Source organism: Meleagris gallopavo, chromosome 1 (assembly GCF_905368555.1).
Source record: "Meleagris gallopavo chromosome 1, MGAL_WU_HG_1.1, whole genome shotgun sequence".
NCBI lineage: Eukaryota > Metazoa > Chordata > Aves > Galliformes > Phasianidae > Meleagris > Meleagris gallopavo.
In genome coordinates, this window is record NC_139404.1 from 153,022,397 (window position 1) to 153,044,786 (window position 22,390).

General features: G+C 38.2%; 1 protein-coding gene and 1 long non-coding RNA gene across 46 annotated transcripts in view; one reads left to right on the forward strand and one right to left on the reverse strand.

Moving 5' to 3' along the window:
* LOC146545715 (uncharacterized) overlaps nucleotides 1-2,728 on the forward strand; it is a 28,662-nt gene extending 25,934 nt beyond the window's left edge. For all 3 annotated transcript variants that reach the window (XR_014880937.1, XR_014880939.1, XR_014880938.1), the window contains exon 2: nucleotides 1-2,728. This exon is cut by the window's left edge. This is a non-coding gene — a long non-coding RNA (uncharacterized LOC146545715).
* The window catches only part of LOC116217859 (uncharacterized), a 138,329-nt gene that overhangs the window by 74,269 nt on the left and 41,670 nt on the right, over nucleotides 1-22,390 (reverse strand). For 28 of the 43 annotated variants that reach the window (XR_014880897.1, XR_014880896.1, XR_014880931.1 and 25 more), the window contains one exon: nucleotides 1,042-1,100. The exons of 13 other annotated variants lie outside the window; for them this stretch is intronic. Coding sequence is in view for 2 of the 30 variants with exons in the window: in XM_085215740.1 (XP_085071866.1) it covers nucleotides 1,042-1,100 (59 nt within the window). In the remaining 28 variants the exon portion in view is untranslated. Of the gene's footprint in view, nucleotides 1-1,041; nucleotides 1,223-22,390 lie in introns of all 43 variants that reach the window. 2 more of the 43 variants (XR_014880901.1, XR_014880911.1) reach the window with 1 other exon arrangement.

The following is a 22,390-nucleotide window of genomic DNA, read 5'->3' on the forward strand; positions in this document are numbered from 1 at the left end:
CAAGGAAAATAAAATTTTGTTAGCTTTTTTTTTGGACATAAACAGGTGTGTAAGAAAGAAGTATCTGATTAAATCACCAAATTAACCTCCAAAATGTTTTCAAGAGGCCACATAGTGACTATCTGAAAATGTCAAAAATCTAAAATTTCAAGAATATGCCATTCAATTTGTAAAGGAAGTGTGAGTTTTGTTTGTTTGTTTTTTGGAGCTTGAGTTCGGATTTGCTGACTGCCTTGTATTCCGAAGGAAATAACTAACATTTGTTTTCATTTGACATACAAATAAGATTAGATTGAAAAAATATGTCTGTCTTTAACACAGGCTTTAAACTAATCCAAAATTCTGCTTTAAATCTTTCAATCCTTACTTTATTTCAGGCACAAGTAAGAGAAGGTGCTTGTGACAAGACTTAGTGAATCATGGACTGGCTTGGGGTTAGACACAGTACTTTAGGAACAGATGAACAGTAATTGGGATGAATATAACTGATTCTCTTGTGAAAACTTCATAGCTAAATTAAGAGAAAAATTGGATAAGTAAGTTGTAATATTGACATCATACATTTTGAATAAGGTGATTCTATGAATGACTAAACAGCTGGCCATATTGAGAAATTTAAAAAGTGACTTTGTAATTAAAAAATGAAGCAGAGTACAGTCTCTAGGGATTCTATAGCTGTGATAAAAGTGATTAATATGAGTTATAAACCCATATGTATGATTGGTAATTTCTTCTGACACCTCTATCAGCACTAGAGCAGCCAGTGAAGAAAGAAACAAGGCTGTCAGAGATGAACAGATTGTAGGAACGTGTGATGTTCCAATTTTACTCTCCAAACCACATATGCAATGTTTTGAGGAAGAAATTTGAGTCACATATACAGAGCGTCCTATTAAATTTGGTTAACAAAAATAAAGACTGGTGTCATCCAGTATAAAAGCTGGAGAGACTTAGGTATAGGGTCTTAGTAAAGATTTATACTATTAAGATAAAAGTAATGATGCCAGGAGAGATTCATGTTGGATATTAGGAAATACTTACCCAAAGGGAGTAGTCAGGCACTGGAATGGGCTGCCCAGGAGGTGGTAAAGTCACTGTTCCTGGAGGTGTTCAAGAAATATGGAGATGTTGTACTGAGGGACATGGTTTAGTGAGAAATACTGGTGATAGGTTGGACTGAATGGTCTTGGAGGTCTTTTCCAACCTTGGCGATTCTATGATTCTATGATCATTATTAGACAAAAGAGAGAAAGGCAGAGTTCTGGAGTACTGTCTCACATCATACAGGAAATCACCCAGGAAGTATCCAAAGTATTACAAAGCCAAATTTAGACTACTCTTTACTAAAAATAGTTTCCAGCATTAGAATACAGGCACATTGTAGCCACAGTTCCACTATATTTTAAAATTTATTTAACACAAAGCAGTATGATTCCAATCAAGTTCTGGAATCTATATTTGTTGAGCAATGCTTCAAATCAAGTCATTTTTATTTCCCAAGATACAAATATTTTCTTTACAGAAATAAAATAGCAGATCACTTTTACGTTTCCCTGAACTTTGGGCTGTAAGAACTATGCACTTCAGTGCAACATCTGAATGGCATGAGTGCCAGACACTGTCAGGCACTTCACCAAGGGTGCAGAGATAGTTAGCAGGGAAGTATCACAAAATGCTATTTTTCAAAACCTTTTCTAGCAATCTGGCTCGAGAACATTGTAAGCATTTTCAATTATTAATGAACAGCATGCCTGGAAATAAGTTCCAATTATTGCTTTTCTCCCTATGCTGTGGTTGTATAAGATCTATACATTAAAACTAATAATTAGAGATACTCTGAAACTTCCCCAGTCCAACATAGTTTTAATGGGGAAAGTATTCTTTTTAAAATATATTATTAATATGATGGGCACAGCAGTTCTATGCCACTGAAACAGTATGTTTAAAGGAGGACTTCCATAGGGAAAGATTTGCAATTTAGAGCCAGTGCAGCACAATCTCTTTGCATAGAATTGGCAATTAGAAAACTTGCATTGTATTCCCAGGGCTGGTGTCTCGTCACAGGATGGTCTCTGAATACAAATTTTTACAAAGAAAATTATCACTATGCAGTAGTTGCCTATTAACATCTATATATTTGGCTATACTGTTAATGTTTATGTTTTGAATCACAAATCATCCAAACCATATAACTCTAATCAAATAACATAACCCTTCACTATTTAGTTATGTTTGAAATTAAACTATATATGTATGTACTTAAATACATATAATATTTTCATATTATGGACTACAATAGCCTCATCTGTTAAAAAGAGAAGATGCAAAATGCATGAAATTATACAGTGTTCTGAGTTCTCTACAGAGATAAGTGAAGAATTAAGAAAGTCTCTATCCACTGTGAATTAACCCTGTGATAACAAGGGACATGTGTACTAATTATTTAAGTCGCTAGTTTTTATTTCTTGTCCTCTGTATAAGCACAAAGAGCTTTAAAACACTGTACTATCCTTACATCTATTGCAAACTCAATATTTAGTAAACGATAAGGAGTAAAGGAGAAATGTGATGGCTCACACTACCTTAAAATTTATCTTTATGATGTACTTTATTATTGTGTAGACTTTAAAATATACAGTCTTGATATTTTATGCTGTGTTAAATTTCAGCATGGTTTTTAAGCTTTAGCCCCTTCCGTAAGCCTTTAAATAAAACTTGGCATATGTTACATTGGGCACGTGTGGAATATTTCCTAAATTACTTAATTTATTTTCTGCATGACATTTAAGTATAAAGTGCTTTAAAATTAACGATTGGGTTTTATATTAACTTGCTTAACAATCAAGCCCTAGATTTAGAAACAAAACTGTGTGGAGAAATCTTGTCTTCGACACCAAGCAATGCCAAGGCACTCCATTTACAGCTTTGTTCACATCCTGCTATGCTGTGGTAATAATGATGTCTGAACCTGATCCTTGTGTTTCCCTTGTAGGTTAAATGAAACTCTGTTTCAGCTGTTCTCTTGAGAGCAAAATCCCTCTCCTTGGACAGGTGATGATGAGATACCTGACAAAAGTACAGGTTACAGGGATACATTTACATTGCAACCAGAGTGCTTAGGTGATTCAGAGTCCTATTACTCTCACTGTTGTGTAACCAGGCACAAGGGAAATTCATTGATAATTTAGCACAGCAAGTGGAAAAATGGCAGTATTTCAATGGCAAGCTGAAAATAAGCTGGAAGAGAACAATTCTGAAAAATATCCCTTTAGAAATGTTGTCTGAAGTGTGATCCAGTTTTATCGATTCATATCGCTAACAAGTTATGTAAATCCAGTTCCTCACTCATAAATCCCATTTCTCTAAAGAAGTGAATCTCTTTTTTGTGAAGAAGAACAAAAAAGTTTCAGTGTCCATTTTTAATCATATGGATTCTGGCCCCTTTAACTTACTCAACATCTGTCTTTACACTGCTTAAGAGTTCTCAGAGTGAATAAATAATTGAGAATCTGTTAGTGGCTTCATTATATGAATTTTGGAAAATTTTTCAGAAATTATGTAAAAAGGCAACTACTTTAGTGTACAAGAATAATAATTATGACAAGTATATGTATATGAATGTATATAACAAGTGATGCAAAAGTAATTGCTCACTACCCACCAACCAGCTAGCTCCCCCAAGGAGTGGAAGAGAGCAAGATACAGACAGAGGCACTATCACTTGGTGGTGAGGAATCTCATTGGAGCTAGCAATGACAAAATAGTAACCAGTGTGTATCTTTGATGTCTGCAAACTTAGGTTGATGTCTCCAAACTTGGGTTGTGACTGGGTGATTGTTTCAAAGTTCTCTGAGTCTACTGACAAACACAGAAATTATATAGCTCTTGTTTCTCTAGAAACCAAATTAAACCCAACAATGTTATATATACAATTAATTGTCAGTAGTTTTTTGTTGTTGTTGTTGTTGTTTTTTAACTGGCTTTGGCACTTGGTACTATTGTACAGTTAATGAATATACTGATGTTACAGTATAGCAATCCACAATTAATGAATATACAGATGGTATGGTATGACAGAGAGCTTGACTACGATGTTGTTACACCAAAGCGGGAAACAGAAATGATAGACACACTCACCCGTATCCTGAGCTCATGTGGGAAACTCCAGTGGAGTGGATCACCAGAAGAGATCCTTCCCCACTGGTGGTCAGCTCTTAAATGTTATATCCTCTCCTTATAAGTTATCTATTTTATGATGATTTCTCAATTCTGATCAACCTAAATGATGCAAAATTTGTTCTGTTTTTTTTTTGTTTGTTTGTTTGTTTTATTGTAAGTAGATTTCATTCTTACAGGTGTAAGCTTATTTATTTAAACAGTTTTGATACCTTACTCCAGTAGATATCTTAAATTGTTTACAGTTCTTTCTTGTTATACAAACTAGTTTTCCATTCAAAACCTAAGCTTTCCTCACATCTTCAATGTATGACTGACTAGATACTAACATAGTGAAAAACAATTAAAAAAATTATAGTCTATTATTTTTATTCTTATGCCATTTGCCAAACCTAGGTTTTAACAAGCAGGCCAATGTTTATATCTATTTTGCAGCAAAGCTGAGTAAATTGTCAACAGTGTAAATAAAGCCAGTGGCGACAGGAACTTAATGCCCACTGCCATCACCAGTCATGGAGGAAAAAAGAACTTTCATTATGTAATGGATGACAGAAAGAGACTGCCATTTTAAAGCCATATGCTATATAAAATACATGTAAATCTTGGAAGCATTCTTTCAAGGATGTAATGTTTTCTACTAATATTTTGTAACTGCTTATAAAATTTAAATATCTCCAAGCAGGGACATTAATTATCTTGATTTATAAAAGTCAGGCTCTTTTGAATGGTACCCAGTGTCAAGACAGGCTTAAAATAAAACATGGAAGGTTCTATTTGAACCTTAGGAAACACTCCTATATTGTGAGGGTGACTCAGCACTGGCACAAGTTACCCAGAGAAGATCACATGTATTTTTAAAGTGTAAATTAAAATTGAATATCAGGAGGGTCAGTTCCTATAGGAAAAAGGAAGCTAGGATTCAAATGCTAGTATTCAAATGTTAGTTTTCTAATGCTTGTTAGAAATCCATTGTATTCATGGTCTTAGTCCACTAATCTAGAAAGGTTTAAAACTCATCTATAACTTGAGTGTTTTAGTATCAGGAAGGCAGGGAAAGAAAGTCTGTTGGTCTGATTCTATAGATCAATGAATAGAAGCTATTAACAATCTGTACCTAGTAAAACAGTGTGTGCTAAGAAATCACAGTATGATTTTCATTAAAAGTGCCTAGAAAAACACAGCAACCCTTATGATGATCTGAAGTGATAGCAAATGCATTTATTCCACCTGAACTTGATATATCCATAGGTGGTTGTAAAGAAGATCTGGGTTAGATGAAGAGGTTGGAAATGCAGATATCAAGTTATCAGCTGCTCTCCTCATTCCATTCCATTCCATTCCATTCCATTCCATTCCATTCCATTCCATTCCATTCCATTCCATTTTTTTCTGCTCTTACTAAATTAATAAACTAATAATAATTAATAATAAAAAAGCTGGGATGTGTACCCATCCCTAAACGTGTACCACGTGTACCTATCTAGGACCCTTGTTTTCCTTTCTTAGCCAAGGTTCCAGGTTTAGTCTGTGCAGTAGTCTCTTCTCCTTTTTTTCCTCAGTAGTCTGGGAGGAAGGGTTAAGCTGGTGCTAATAAAAGAGGTAAATATGTTTCTAAAGTTTTTGGGGAGAAACACTTATTGAGACAGAAAAGAGCTGGAACCTAGATAATTGTGGAGAAAGATGAGAATGGCAGGAGATAGGCAGTAGGAAACCAACAAAGTCAAGAAACCTCCACTGAAATTGGCCTTTCTTATTCAGCCTCCATGATGAAAATTTCTCTTTCATTTTCTTTCATTAAGTCATACCTGGAGACCACCCACCTATCACCATCATACTGAACTTCATAATCTCAAGAATCCTTCTAATGCTTATGTTAATTATTCCAATTGTGCTGAGAAATCTAAATCTTTCTGGTCAATTCTGGTACAGAGAAATTTAACGTACTAGTGATGTATCAGGCTAAATGTAGCCATACTTTTCCTCAAGGAGTCATAGAATCATAGAATGGCCTGGGTTGAAGAGGACCACAATGATGATCTAGTTTCAACCTCCCTGCTATGTGCAGGGTCACCAACCACTAGACCAGGCTGCCCAGAGCCACATCCAGCCTGGCGTTGAATGCCTCCAGGGATGGAGCATCCACAACCTCCTTGGACAACCTGTTCCAGTGCGTCACCACCCTCGGTGTGAAAAACTTCCTCCTAATATCAAACCTAAGCCTCCCCTGTCTCAGTTTAAAACCATTCCCCCTTGTCCTATCACTATCCACCCATGTAAACAGCCATCCCTCTTCCTGTATATACACTGGAAGGCCACAATGAGGTCTCCCCAGAGCCTTCTCTTCTCCAAGCTAAACAAGCCCAGTTCCTTCAACTTTTCCTCATAGGAAAGATGTTCCAGCCCTCTGATCATCTTAGTGGCCTCCTCTAGACCCACACCAACAGCTCCACATCCTTCCTGTACTGGTGACCCCAGGTCTGGACGCAGTAGTCCAGATGGGGCCTCACAAGAACAAGTAGAGAGGGACAATCACCTCCCTCTCCCTGCTGGCCATACCATTTTTACTGCAGCCCAGAACACAGTTGGCCTTCCAGGTTGCAATAAAATTGCTCAACATCCAAATACTTCACATTGAGTTACTGTCTACTTTTGAGGACTAAGAATAATTGGTTTTTACTTATTTTGCTGCATCTATTTTCATTGTGGACACTAAGTTCCTGCTTCTTTAAATATTGGGGTAAGGTGAAGGTACAGTCTGAAGCTGATCAAAACAATGTGATATAAAATCTAGGTTTTCAAGGTCAGTTATGCTTTTATGACCAGCTGCTATAAAGTAAAAATTAATTTATACTAGCATTAGCATCAACATTAATTTCATGTGGCCTTTTCAAGAGTTCCACAGATAACTGTTTGTGAAAACTGTCTTGTTTTGTTTACCTTGAATCTGCTATTTCTTCACTTCAATTAGTACTCCTACAGCTGGTAGAAAACAATACTGAGTGATAAGTATTTAGTAATCTTTTCTCTATTTTTTTATGATAATGATAAGCTGTACTATTTCCTCCCTTTGTTGTCTTTTTTTTCCCTATGATGAAGTCTCCTAGCTTCATGGGCTTTTTCTTGCTCTTCTTTTCTGCTCTCGTAAGGCCTCACCTGGAGTACTGTATCTAGTTCTGGGCTCCCCAGTACAAGGAAGACAGGGATCTCCTGGAGAGAGTCAAACAGAGGGCAATAAAGATGATAAAGGGCCTGGAGCATCTCCCCTGGAAAGAGGAAAGGCTGAGCGACCTGAGTCTGTTCAACTTTGAGAAAAGAAGGCTTAGAGGGGATCTATTTAATATTTATAAGTATCTTAATTTTGGGAGTCAAGGAGATATGGCCAACCTCTTTTCAGCTGTCTGTGGGGACAGGACAAGAGGAAACAGCCATAAACTGGAACACTGGAAGTTCAGCACCAGTATGCGAAGGAACCTCTTCACAGTGAGGATCACGGAACACTGGAACAGGCTGCCCAGGAAGGCTGTGGATTCTCCTTCTCTGGAGATATTCAAGACATGCTTTAATGCCTACCTGTGCAGCTTGTCGGAGGGGGCCTGCTTTGCAGGGGGATTGGACTCAATGATCTCTGGAGGTCTCTTCCAGCCCCTGTAATTCTGTGATTCTTTGACTCTGTGATTCCTTTCTTACTCAAAAATTTGAGGCTTTTTTTTTTTTTTTAACAACATTAAGGACTGTTTGAGATAGCACTGCTAGATTTTTTGACTTTTTGACCAATTTTGAGCACTAAGTAGGGCTTTTCCTGGTATAATCTGTTATAATTCCCAGGTAAATGCTAAAGAGGCTAACACTATATGTATAAAGTTTAGATAAGCTGGTGGTTTTTGCTTGTCTTTCCCATGTATGCTGTTCTATATTTATCTAAATTCATTTTTATCCTTTTAACATTCATTTAAAATGTAATGTAATACACTACAGTAGGTTTTCAATACAAATTGTCCTATCTTTATCACTTTAAATAATTTAGTGTGGTTAGCCAATTTTCTTCTCACTATTCACTCTAGCTTCAAGATAACATATGAACATATCGAATGAGATGATCACAATGTAAATTTCTAAGAAACTCCTGTGTTGATTTTCCTTTTCTGTGAAAACTGTTATTCACTCCTGTGCTGTTTTATACCCTTAAGGGAAAAAAAGAAAAGATTTTACTGATTATCTCACAGCTTCTTCAGAGTCTTCAGTGATGAATCTTGGTAAAGTCCTCCAAGAAATATAAATACACTATATCACTCATATCTTGAGTTATTCTCATGCTTACTGAATGCTCCGAAGAACTCTTAATAATTTGAAGGGATGATTTAGTTTTACAAAAACCATATTGATATTCTTCCATCTCTTGTATGTGTTCACTACTCTGGCAACACAGGATCTTTGATGTCAAAAAAACATTTCAGGTATTATATTTGTAGGAGCATTTGAATTTTGTAAATGTGGGCCAAATAGGAGAACATAAATCCTTCATTGCTATATTTATTAGCTAAGCCACACCTTCTCTCTAGCTATTTTTAATCTCTCTGTGAAAGAACATTTTTTTCAGGTTTTGTACTATGAAGTGGGCATGCAAAGCATGTCAAAAGTTGAGTGGATTAGCCTGTGATGCCACAGGGCATCCTCATAGGCTATCATTGGTTTTTGCTTTGTATTTTCTTTTTTTTTTTTATATGCTGAACTGCTTTACAACTTCTAATGCTGATACATTAGTCTATGACATCAAGGAAAAAAGAAAAAGAAGAAAAAAGAAAGCAACTACAACCTAACACTTCATAACAACCATACAGCATATACATAGTGCTTTTCATCCTAAGCGTACTTAAATTGGGCATACAGTTCATAGAATCAGAATGCCCTGGGTTGAAAAGGACCACAGTGATCATCTAGTTTCAACCTCCCTGCTATGTGCAGGGTCGCCAACCACTAGACCAGGCTGCCCAGAGCCACATCCAGCCTGGCGTTGAATGCCTCCAGGGATGGAGCATCCACAACCTCCTTGGACAACCTGTTCCAGTGCGTCACCACCCTCGGTGTGAAAAACTTCCTCCTAATATCTGACCTAAACTTTCCCTGTCTCAGTTTAAAACCATTCCCTCTTGTCCTATCACTATCCATCCTCCTAAATAGCCACAATGAGGTTTCTCTGGAGCCTTCTCTTCTCCAAGCTAAACAAGCCCTTTTCTGTCAACCCTTCCTCATAGGAGAGGTGCTCCAGCCCTCTGATCATCTTAGTGGACCTCCTCTGGACTTGTTCCAAGAGCTCCATGTCTTTAATGAGTACTGGCTATTAAGAGAGCAAAGCACACTTTCCCTTCTGTCCATCCTTCTAGAGTAGGGTGGTAGCTATAAAATATTCAGCCTCCAGAGGTTCTCATGCTTGCTGTCAATTTTTGCAAAGTTCTCAAGCAGGTTGCTTATATGTAGCCCACGGAATCATCTTTAAAAGCATCTTTCTAAAACACATATCCAGTGGCATGCTGACAGATACCACGCATATTTTCATTCGAAAAAGGGACATACATGTGTAGCAATGTCAATTGCTATCAGGTATGCAGGAAAATAAATGATCAGGTTTGCTATGGCAGATCTCACATCAACATTTGTATTACTGAAATCATACTCAAAAATTGTGATGGAATTGTAAGAAGAACAAGAACCAGTCAGACAGACTTAAATTTAAAATAAGAGGATGCATTAATGAGGACAGAATGAACAGTCAAATTAAAAAAAAAATTCCCACTGGAAAAAGAACTGGAAAGAGGAGAAACAGCACTATTTTCTTACAGAATGATTTGAACAAGAAAGCTTGCATTGCAACCACAGGAAGAACAGAACGAGGATGAAAATGCTGGAATCTTAGCTCCTGTATACTAAGTGCAAGTTCTTTTGAGCGTAGTATGTCAAATACATATATTGCCAGGCTGATCTGTATAGAGATCTTGTTTAATAACAATGGAAATGCTGTGATTTGAAATGAAAATTACCTCCACAGCATATGCTGTTAAAAACAGAACTTTCAAAAAGACAACCAGAAGGCTTCTTACTGCTTTGCTGAGTTAATGGGGTGACATTATCACTCCTGTGCTTATTGCCAATAAATAATTTTCAGAATTTCAGAACTTTCAACTAATTTGACTGGCATGAGCCAGTAGGGTGTCTGTGTGTGTGCTTGTGCATGCTCATTTGGTCTCACTGATTCAGCTGTAAATCAAAAGAAATTCTCTGTTTAAAGGATCTCAATAATGCAAAAATAGGATGTGACCAGCAGTGTGGATTCTTGCTTATCAGAAAACTGTGGCTCCTGATGACCTTGATGAACGACAAAGTAACTGTCAGCTAATATTAGACAGTAGCATTTCATGTTGTGTTTCAGAAGACCTGCCATGATCTCTGCAAAGGATTTCCCTTTTGGCCAGAAAAGCTGTCTCAAGCATAGCTGAAGCATCAAGTGGTAGATTAAAAAGAGTAACACTATATTCAGTACTTTCTGTTAAATAAAGTAAAAAGTACTTTGATTGAAAAGATTTATTTTATTTATTTGGAGGAAGGGGCAGGGGTTGGGTGGGAGCTGAATGGAATCAAAGAAGACCACAAAGTTTTTGGTATAAATGTAGATCAGACATAGTTGAACCCAGGAAGCTGCATTTGAATTTACCAAAGTAAAATTATTTAAAGGTTTGTTAAGCAATCTCTATTGTGAAAAGTTGCTTATATATATTTAAAAAATGTTATGAATAACTGAACAATGAATAGGACCGCGATTCAATTTAGAATTATGAATTGTGGCTATTCATTTTTGTCTAATGTGGTAAAGTCTGAGTCCTACAAAAGCTACACTGAAAAGAAGGACTTCTCTTCTTGAAGAAATGTTCACATTTTAGCCTATAGCTGTCACTGTCTCTCCTGTTTTAATAATCTTTCTTATTTTACCTCAAAATGATCTAGATGTTCTCTCCCTTTTCCCATTGATCTCTCTTTTTCAGAGAAGTGTAGACACGGCACATGGAGCGGGAGGAAGCCATAGTAGTCCTCTTTCTGATGAAGGCTGCTCTACGCTTGTTCCCAGTTTCTCCAACCGGTGGCTTAGCTCACTTCTGTTATAATCATGACTTAAGTTTCTGGCTACTCCAAGGCTGGGGTACTTGGGTACAAAGCCTAACAGCAAATCATATAAGAACTTAAAATATTCTCAAGAACAAGTTTGCACTAGGCGTGCACTCCTGTAAAATCATGCACAAAGTTCTCACAGAATTGCTCTTTTATGAAGTCAGGATTTAGTGAAATTAAAGTTCCCAGTTTGGCTTCCAGTGACACGTTTGTGAGATGCAAGTACTCAATTTGTCCTTCTCTGGGCAAATCATCATGCCAACCAGCCTTCACTGAAAGCTTTCCCAGTGGCTCTTTGTTCTTCCCCACCACTCATCTGCACTTGTGGCATTCTAGGCAACAAGGGAAGAAAATGGGGCTGCCTCTGACCACCAGCACCCATTGCCTGACCCCAGACTGCTTGTTACCAAGGCTAGCAACATCAGAGCTTCTTGTTCAAGGGGCCTTGGCTGACAGCTTCCTGTGGAAGGCCAAGAGGTTGACAGTGTCCAAAGCACTGAGGCCTTACCGCAGCCCTGGTTCCGGTGAGGCCTCTGATCAGGCCCTGACATGGCAGTGGGGAACCAGGGGCAGAAGCCTGTGACCCAGCGTTCAGGCACCATTGCATCCCATGTCACATTGCAACTGTCTGGTTACCATTTGCAGAGTTCGCAGTGGGGATGGCGGCCTGGCTGAGGAGTCTAGGGTAGGGGGAAAGGCCCTTTGTTCAACTGGTCTTCTGGGAGCTGCTGCTTGTGTATTGTTGGGAGGGCTTCCAGGCGCATGCCTTCTCTAGGCAGTCAGTCTGTTGGGCTAGAGAGAGAGGCAGGGAGAGGGGAGACATGGGCAGAGGGAGACTTCCAAGGATGCTGTTGCACTCCTTTCTGCTTGGAGAAAAGGCACCTATCTGGGAGCTCTCTCATACAGGGACATGGCTGTGTACATTGTTTTGGGCCCAATTTTGACCAGTTTGTACAGCTGCTCAGGAATTAGGCCAGGCCAGAAGCTATTCATTGTCAAGGTGTACAAGTAGGACTGGTGAAGGTGCTGTGTTACCCTCTGGCCTTTGCTAATGTCTTCAACAGACGTATGAATGAAAACTAAGGGAAATGCTTATTCTGCAAGTTCTATCTGCCCAGAGTTGCTTGTACTGATCATCTTTTAATGGTTCCCCCAGTAGAGGAACCTGACTATAGCTTTGCTTAATCAGCTGAGTAGAGGTGGCATTCATCTGTGTAAGCCTATTTCCATTTTACCTCTCTGGGGCTTCTCATCTCCAACTATGGCTCCAGAAATTGTTGGGCTCCTGTAGACTCTCTACTGCCTTTTTCAGAAACTGTGAAGCATCTCAACACATGCTAGACAACTATATTTAAGCAGCAGAATCCAAATCTTAGAACAAAACTGAGGATTGTTTTTAATCAGCCTGCCCCTGTGAATAGTGACATGAAAAATATTAAACCACAATGTATGCTCATTCAGTAACAATAGTTAAGTATCTCTTTTGTTTCTGTTTGCCTCAACTGAAACAAAGGCAAATAAGCTTTCTATCACAAAAGCCCAGCAGTTCATTGTCATGCTCACAATCCTTTTTGTTTAGAGAAAACAAATAGCAGATATCAGAGAATCCTTTTCAGGAAATCAATTTAAATTCTTAAGCATGTCTTTTCTCAGTAAGCTCTTTAATTTATATCTGTTTTCATACATAGTGCTCATTAATTATTTATTAATTACACCATGCTAAGTATACTGGGCTTATGGTTCACTTACATCACTCACAGCTGTGCTCTAATACTAGCAGATAAGCAGTATTTTCCTACATTAACTCCACTACTTCACTTACACCACCACACAATGTTATGTAAAATACACTCTGACTTATTAACATTTTCCATATATATTTGGTGTAAGATTGCTGTTACTGCTTGGACTGACAACATTTGAGAACATGTAAATGCACGAGACTAATTGCTCCTATTACTCCTTTTTTTGAAATCACGTAACCTTTTCATGTTCAGGCAAGCTGTTTTATATCTATTTTACTTTTAAGTCGGATGTTCAAAGACAATTATATTTAGAGGCATTCACAAATTTTCAGTGTTTTTCTGAAGACTTAGATAATGTTTATTTTTGTATACATTACTGTAGAAGCAAAAAATTGCTTCTTGCATTCAACATTTCTTTTTATTCCAATGAGCTACTGGTTCTCTAGTATATTCTGTGTTTCTGGTGGTGATTAACAAACAAAACTTGGACACAGGGTACACAGAGACTCTGCTTTGTTTTAGCAAAGGGATAAATCCTGACGGTGGATATGGACAGAAGATGATCACCCCTACTTCTTTCTCCCCATGCTGCAAAATGATAATTATATCTCTCAGTAACATTGCAGAAGACCATGGGGTGAGTGCAAACATTCAAGTACAGATCTAGAATGCAGAGATCTATGGTCAATTTAATTAAGACTGACAATTTCAAACAGGTCTGGGAGAAGGAAGCTTTAGTCTTATTCTAAGAGTTAACCATACCCTGGAGCGCAACAGGTCCAGGGTTGCCAATGGGTGAGGGAAGGGATTGTCCCTCTCTGCTCTGTACTGTGCAGCCTTACCGCCAGCACTGGGTGCAGGGTTGGATGACACAATGTAAAAAGGATTTAAAACATTTGGAGAGCACCCAAAGAAGGGTTATGAAGACAGTCTGAGGGGCAAGATGAGGAGTAGTTGAAGTCCCTTGATATATACAGCCTGGAGAAGAGGATGCTGAGGGGAGGCCTCATGGCAGCTGCAGCTCCTCACAGGGAGTGGAGGAGCACTGGTGAGTTCTGCTCTCTAGTGACTACAAAGGAGCAGGGACAGGACCTGAGGGAATGGCAAGGATCAGCATCATAGGAGGGTCAGGTTGGGTATCAGGAAAAGGTTCTTCACCAAAGGGTGGTCGGCCACTGGAACAGGCTGCCCAGGCCTGGCACCGAGCTGCCAGAGTTCAAGAAGCATTTGAACAATGCTCCCAGATGTTTTGATTTTGAGCAATCCTTTGTGGAGCTGGATTGAATGATCCCTGTGGGTCTCTTCCACCTAAAGGTATTCTGTAGTCATATGGTTCTATGATTATTCTGATGAACTTCTGCATGAAGCTGATAGACTATTTCTACTATACTTGGGCCAAGTCTATGTCTCATCTGGTTGATGGTAGTTCAGGTGTTTTTGTGACGCATAGTGTTTTGCTGTGTAGATGGTATAGATGCTACTAATTACTACTTTTCAATGAAAACTTCAAAACTTTCATTTAGATTACCAATATATGGTTAGTAGTACTACTACCTTTTTCCTTTAAATTGGAAACAGAAGGGAAGAGTGATCCAGAGCACATAACAAACCACATACTACTATGTACTACTGCCAGTTTCGACAATTTTACTTTCAATCTCATAATCAGAAAATATAATATCAACATGTTAAAATAGGATGTAATCTAGATAGTCATAATGGAGATGGATTTCCTCAGACAAATTGCATTTAGTTTTTAAAAACACTCTCCCTTTGGGAATCATGTGAAAAATCCCAACATCGATAATATTTTCTTTTCCACAAGCATTCTTACTGTTTGAATATTTTCTAATTGTTTTAACACCAGGCATTGTGAAGCAGAAGAAGAATAGGAATATAACACTCAGTCTATCTCTAATGATTGTGTCAGCTAACCAATAATTAAAGGTGAATTGCACCTTTGATAAAGAGCACACTAAAGGATAGGAAAGACTGTGAGAAAGAATAAAAGAATGAAAGCTATATCACTGAAGTCTATGAGAATTTCCCTACTGTATGCTTGCCTGCCTTTTTATCAACCTGCAACTTTGCCTAACCATTGAATATTTTGACTCAACTCGAACCAAAAGTATATGTCATCTAATGTCTGTCAATCATACCAATACTTCAGATAAAAGTTCAAGAAACCCATCTGTAGGCACATGTCAGACAATCTGTTTTGCCTTTAAAAGTCAACTAGGTCTCTAGTCATTAGGGACTGGAGTAGTCTCTGCAGCAACAGATGCGATATTCTTTCAATAACTTCCGTCATCATTAAATAAGATTCCTTTGAATTGATAGCTGAGAAAAAACAAATCCTTCTGCATTTTTTCCATTCAGAATGTCATGGTGGCAAGTTTCTACATTTAAAAGACAAATTTTGTGGGAAGAAAAACACCTTATCAACTTTGTTTCTCTTCTTAATTTTGTAGAGTGATTTTTTTAAAATAAATACTGAACATGTTATTCCTCTGCATGCTTCTGCTTTTCTTCTTACTCATCTCTTTTCTAACTCACCAGAAAAACTTAAAATGGCTCCATTTTAACATTAAAACAATTTCTACCTTCAGTTATTTGTAAGTAAAAAAGACAAAAATGCAAATTTTGATTCTAACAATGATTGGTTGGGTTTAGGTTTTAGAATACTGATTTTACTTAAAATATTATTTATTTATATCTTGTCTTTAATTCTAATAATATTGATATATGTGGGAATATAATCCTCACTAAAGACAATTGTGGTGTTAAGGAAGCATATGGCATGCAATATGTTAGAAACATATTGATGATGGAAATATATGAATTGTGAAAAATACACAAATTTGTAAAATGCAGTTGCTTTGTTTTCAGTAAGTATCAGCTATCTTCAAATTTAGATTATGAGGTGGCCTTTCAAAAAGCAGTCAGATAAATTAGAATATTTAGATCTGTGGACACTATAAACACAGCCAGATCCATGCTTCCTTTCAAGTGGATGGATCCTCGAGATACAGATTGCCTAATGCATTATAACAAAGAAGTCTGTCCTAGATCAGCACCGGTCCCAGAGAGACTACTAACTCATACCTTGCAACACAGGAACATAATCCTTACTGCTTGCAGTAAAAAGTAAGCCATTTAGTTGTAGATTTTTTTGTTTGTTTCCAGCAGTGTCCAGTGATAGGACAAGGGGCAAACTGAAACTTAGGAAGTTCCATCTGAATACCAGGAAGCACTTCTGTGCCATGCAGGTGACAGAACATTGAAATAGTTTGCCCAAAGGGGTTGTGGAGTCCTCCTCTTTTGAGACCTTCCAAAATTGTCTGGATATTGTTGTGGGCAACCTGCTCTAGGTGGCCCTCTTTAGGTAGGGTGGCTCTACCAGATGACCTCTGGAAGTCCCTGCCAACTTCAGTGACCCTCTGATTCTTTGAGGACCACTCAGCTGAACAGTACAGAAATATGACAACAATTCACAGCCAATTCAGTCCTAATACAATTTTGCCAGGCAAGAGTAGTTTCCCTGAATTGCCGGGTGTTTCCATATCTTACCTACGTTCTAGGTGACGTATGAAACCATAAGTTGATACATGAACACTCACAATAAAGTATTTTCCTTGAAATTGGTGCAACACATTTCTGACACCCAAATGGCTCTCTATGGATTTAGCTTGAGTCTGGTATGAACTGCAGTAAGATACTGCTAATAAATTTTGCTGAACTGAAAATGATTACTACAATACTGCCCTGCTTATACCTAGTTTGTTCCAGCTGAGCACTGGATTGGAGATTTCTGATCCTAAACATGAATTGAAAGCCTGAAAGTCCCCACTCTTGTTTTTCAGGCATTTGTACTAATACTTTATGTGCTCAGGTGGTAGAAGCTATCTTGGCTAAGAAATGGGCTCAAGTTTAGGCTCAGGCTACCTAGCCACTGTCCTCAGTATGTCAGTTAATGGGGAATATATACTTCCAGACATGCCTTGGGGAATTTACCCTGAAAGGGGAATCCAGAAGCCACAATAGTTTTTCTCTTTTAAAATGTGGAACTTTGCTTGTGCCTTGTGTTAGACTGCGAAAAACTCTACATGCAGTAGGAATAAGTCACCATGCTTTGCATGAAGTACCAGGAAAGTCTTATATTGCTGTTAACTCCCTAACAAACATAGCAGAACTGCTAGACTATGAGTGAAGGAGTAATAGGAAAATTATCTCTGTCAGAAAATGTGTCAAGAAATGGCAGGTGGCAACCATGATGGCAACCATGATAATGAAAATGTGGTGGGATTAAATTGCACTCTCCCACTTCCTTGTTTCTGATGTATCTTCCATACTCAGATTGTCACACAATGAAAATGAAGGAACAGTTTCTGTTTGCAGCACTATGCATTTTGGTTCGAGTTCAGATTGATGCGCCTTTCACAAAACCAGTGGTAGCCTATGAAACATTTTCAATCAAAATATAATAGACTTAAGAATCAAGTAAAAAAATGCTTTGTTCCTGCTCAGTGCAAATGATTGACATGCCTCACTAACTGATTTGCTAAACTACTACTGCAAGATTTAAATACCTCACAAACTTTTAAAAGAAATTAACAGTGTTGCAGCATTAGGACTTAATAACATGTATTTTCGAGGTTCAGGAAAATACTTAAAAACGTGTATCCCAAAGTCTTTCTATGAAAAGTGATTGAAAATGGCTCAGTTATAAAAATCTTAAATTGAAAAATATTCTGAATAATGGAGTGTAAAAGATAATGATAAACAAGAATTAATTACGTAGAAGGAGTCATCCAGCAGGATCTCTGGGGATTATTGTCGCAACACACCATTACTAACATTTCCATTAGTAGTATAGACATAATGAAGATGTTACGATGTTTGTGTATGGTACTTCATATTATAGATTAGGATATTTGAAACATATAGTGAAGTGAAAGACCAAAGGAAAGTGACAGAAAAATGATAGATTAGTGAGATGATAGATCAAGCATTAATAAGATAAGGAAGTAAGTTAATTTCTTCCACATATTGCTGGGGGAAGCAGGCAGCATAGAGAAAATGGAAATTGTATTCTGCTTTTGGTCGGGATAGAGTTAATTGTCTTCATTGTAGCTGGTACAGTGCTGTATTTTTGTTTTCTTTTAGGATAATATAGATAAGACACTGATATTTTAATTGTTGCTGAGCAGTGCTTACACAGAATCAATGACTCTCCTGCTTCTCATGTTGCCCTGTCAGAAAAGGCTGAGGATGCACAAAAGAAGCTGTGAGGGGACAGAACCAGATCAGCTTCCCCAAAATGACCAAAGGCCATCCCACAGTTTATGGTGTCGTGGTGTACAATAAAGCTGGGAGGCTTGCTGTGAGGGGACTGGTTGGTCATCAGCTGGTGATCAGGTAGTATTTTGCTTTACTTGAATCACAGAATCATTAAGGTTGGAAAGACTATTGAGATCTACTCCAACCATTGATCCATGTTTGTGATTGCTCTAGACCATGTCATTCAGTGTGACATCTACCACTTGCTTTTTATCCTTTTGAGTTTTCATTTTCCTTCTCCTTTCTTATTAAACTGTCCTTATTTCAACCCCCAAATTCTCATACTTTTGCCTTTTTTTTTATTCTCTCCCCTACCCATTTTGTGTCAGCGAGCAAATGACTATGGTGTTTAGCTGTTTTCTGGGTTAAGCCACAAAACTTTGCAACCAGAACTCAATTATGGAAATTTTACAACCTTAATAAGATAATATATACAGACAATTACTTTGCAGGGATAAACAGGTAAAAAAGATGGGGAAAAGAAAAATATCACAGTAGTTTTACATCTACTCCTAGCTGTTTTTTCTTTCCATAAAGAAGTGGACCTGATCAGAGATCATGATGTTGATCAAAATTGACTAATGGATATTCATAAATTTGCCCTGATAACAGTAAATGCAAAATTACTTGAAGACATTGTGAGGCAATACTGTTATATTTCCAAAAAGGAACTGGGAATATTGTTATGATAAAATAACTACAAGACATTCAATTTGACAGTGCAGTCACTCTGGAACAAGCGTGCTATAACAGTTGAATATATCATTGTTACTGCTAATACTAATTTTTTCATATTCATAGGTAGTACCAAGGCTTGGTATCTAGTGAAGACAAAGGATTTGTACGATCTGTTCTTGTTCGTCTGTGAAATAAGATCTTCAGCATCAGATATTACTTTATTGAAGCCAGTACTTTCATAACTACTCCCACCAGTAAGGCTGAAATGCTGACATTAACAGCTGGAGCAATAGAAGTATTTCCAAGTTCAGAAATACTTGCTCATGCCACCTGAACTGTCTGTCCTTTACTCAGTGAACCCAGCTGCAGTACAAGTACAATAAATCTAGTATAAACAAAAACAGCATGCATAGGTGAGTGGGTGTGTGGTACAGAAAACTGCAGCAAATAAACTCATGCTATTTTTATTTACACTAATGGAGTGTATCAGTTGAAATGAACTGTCACAGTTGTTGTTGAGGATGCAATGCATGAAATGCAAGTTATAAACAAGTCCCAAACAGCTGAAATGAAAGCCCATGCATTGCAGCAGAAGGAAGTAATATTGATGAAATTACTCCCATTGAATTTATTCTAACATTTATCGTCTAATGGCAAATTAGTCAAGCAAGTTATATTTAATTTAATTTTATGGTTGTTTTCTTTATCAAATCAGTACTGAATAAGATAACTCTTGGCTAAGTTTCTTATTCATAGATGTGTTGTTGAATGTTCCCATTGAGCAAACAGTTTATGAATGTGAAGAAAAATATTAATGAACTGTATGTCAATATTTTAGCAGTAGAGAATTTTTCTTTGATTGGTACATAATATCCTCTTCTAACTGGAGGCCTGTGCAGTTCAGTAGAAGACTGTGGTTCTTTTAACATCTTCATTAATAGCATTTAAAATGTATGATTAACTGCCTTTTTGTTAGCTTCACATTATTTTTACCATAATGCAGCTGCAACAAAGTTCTCCACAGAATGTAAGAACTGTTCATTATTAGTTATGCTAGCACAGCTACAACATGTGCTATGAAGAAAAGGAAAACTGAAGGAAATGTTACAACACTGCAGCAGCTCTTTTGGAGTCCAGATAGGTACAATAGATAGAGTAAAATGAGTAGGCTCAGTCAAAATGAATCAAAATGAAAAGCTTTAATATGAAATATTATTTCCTCTCTACTGACAGCCTCAAGTTTGTTCCATGTACTCATTTTTTGCTTTATTTATTGATCTCAAGGTTGCATTAAGACAAATCAAAACACTTATACATGCCTGTTATGTCAATTCCACACTGCCATCACCTTTGCTCCTGATCAGTGTAGCAGCAGATGGACTTCTCCATATTTTCTGAAGGGAAGGGGAGATGTAGCAATATCCCTGCCCATCTATACCAGAAAGCCTGTCACAGCTCTCTCTTCCTCTTGTTATTCTGCAGCTTTTTTGTGGATGCCGCAGCTTCCCTGTGAAACAGTAGGAAATCTTCCCTCCTCTCCCCTTTGTGCAGTAGGAGAGTCCCAGGCTACCCTCCTACATGGCAGTAAGGCACTTTCTGAGGCAAAGCATTGCCACCATGAATAGCAAACACAAAGTCTGCTTTAGTGATACCAGGCAGCATTCTCCCTGGTTCTGGTGCTTGCTATTCTTCTTTTGCCTCATGTTGACTGATGGCTATGGATTTCTGTCATTATGACAGCTATGCATGATTCAGGTTTTCATATTTTTCTTCCTGGAGCAGAAGGCTGGGGGACTGAATTTCTTTTCTAAGGAAAAGAGGGCTACTGGCACAGTCTGTCCACATCAGTTTCCAGTTGATATGGAAAACTGAGCTGTACTAGTATAGAAAATGGAGCTGTCTCATTCTTGGTGAGTCCTTTCTGATACCATACTGAATGTAAAATCAGTGCTATGGTGTTTGTGATATCTGTGGTGCTTAGGAAACAAGAATCCTTGCTAACACTTGCAAAACATGTCCTGTTGCTGTGAAGACACAATGAACCACTTTAAACCTTGGGACACAGCACAATGGGACAAGTGGTCAGGAGATGGTAATTTCACCTTGCAATGTCACAAAATCACAATCATTTAATTTCTCATGCCATTTCCCAGAACTTTGGGGTTGAGAGGAGCAGCAGAAACATGCACTGTAATCTCTTCACTACCCAGCAGCAGCGAAGTCACTGAGCATCAGCAGCATAAAGAAAATTTTATGCAGAAGACCTGTATTCAGAGCAGTAAGGTTTAGTCAACTTTTATGTTCTTTATAATGCTTAAATCAGTCCCAGCAGCAAACTGCTCTTGGCTATTGCTCGTACTCCTTCGAGAGCAGTGTAATGTAATGTAACTCCCACTGTTGGTCTCATGCCTATCCAAAGTTGGAGGGAGCACTTAAGCCATTAGGAAGTTCTGCTCTTCACTGAGCTCCACAGCAGACAAAGCAGGAGGCGATCTTGGCTGCCTATCCCAGAGCAGGGAGAGATGGTGTCCTTACTTCTCATCACCATCTGGCGGTGTTTGGTTGCCCTGCATCTAGTCTATAGCCTTTAGAGGAGAGGCCTTTTGCTCTCATTGATTCTGACATCTCTCCTTACTGCTGACTGGCAGTCAGCTGAAGACAGGTCTGAAAAAGGGAGGTGATCAGAGGGATCCAGAAGCAAAACAGTAATACAAAACTTTGAGAGGAAATGATTTTTCAGTGGAAATAAAGATGTCCTTGCTTTGAAACACCTTCCTAACAGAGCATTAGGAGCTCACTGCATTGCAAACAGTTTAACATCCTGAACAAAGTGTACTGGGGTCCCTAGTACAGGAAAGATGTGGAGCTCTTGGAGTGGGTCCAGAGGAGGGCCACTAAGATGATCAGAGGGCTGGAGAACCTTTCCTATGAAGAAAGGTTGAGGGAACTGGAATTGTTCAGCTTGGAGAAGAGAAGGCTCCGGGGAGACCTCTTTGTGGCCTTCCAGTATTTGAAGGGAGCGTATAAACAGGAGAGGGAGTGGCTGTTTATGAGGGTGGATAGTGATAGAATAAGGGGGAATGTTTTAAACTGAGACAGGGGAGGTTTAGGTTAAATAGTAGGAGGAAGGTTTTCACTCAGAGGGTGGTGACACACTGGAACAGGTTGCCCAAGGAGGTTGTGGATGCCCCATTCCTGGAGGCATTCAAAGCCAGTCTGGATGTGGCTTTGGGCAGCCTGGTCTAGTGGTTGGCGACCCTGCACATAGCAGGGGGGTTGAAACCAGATCATTG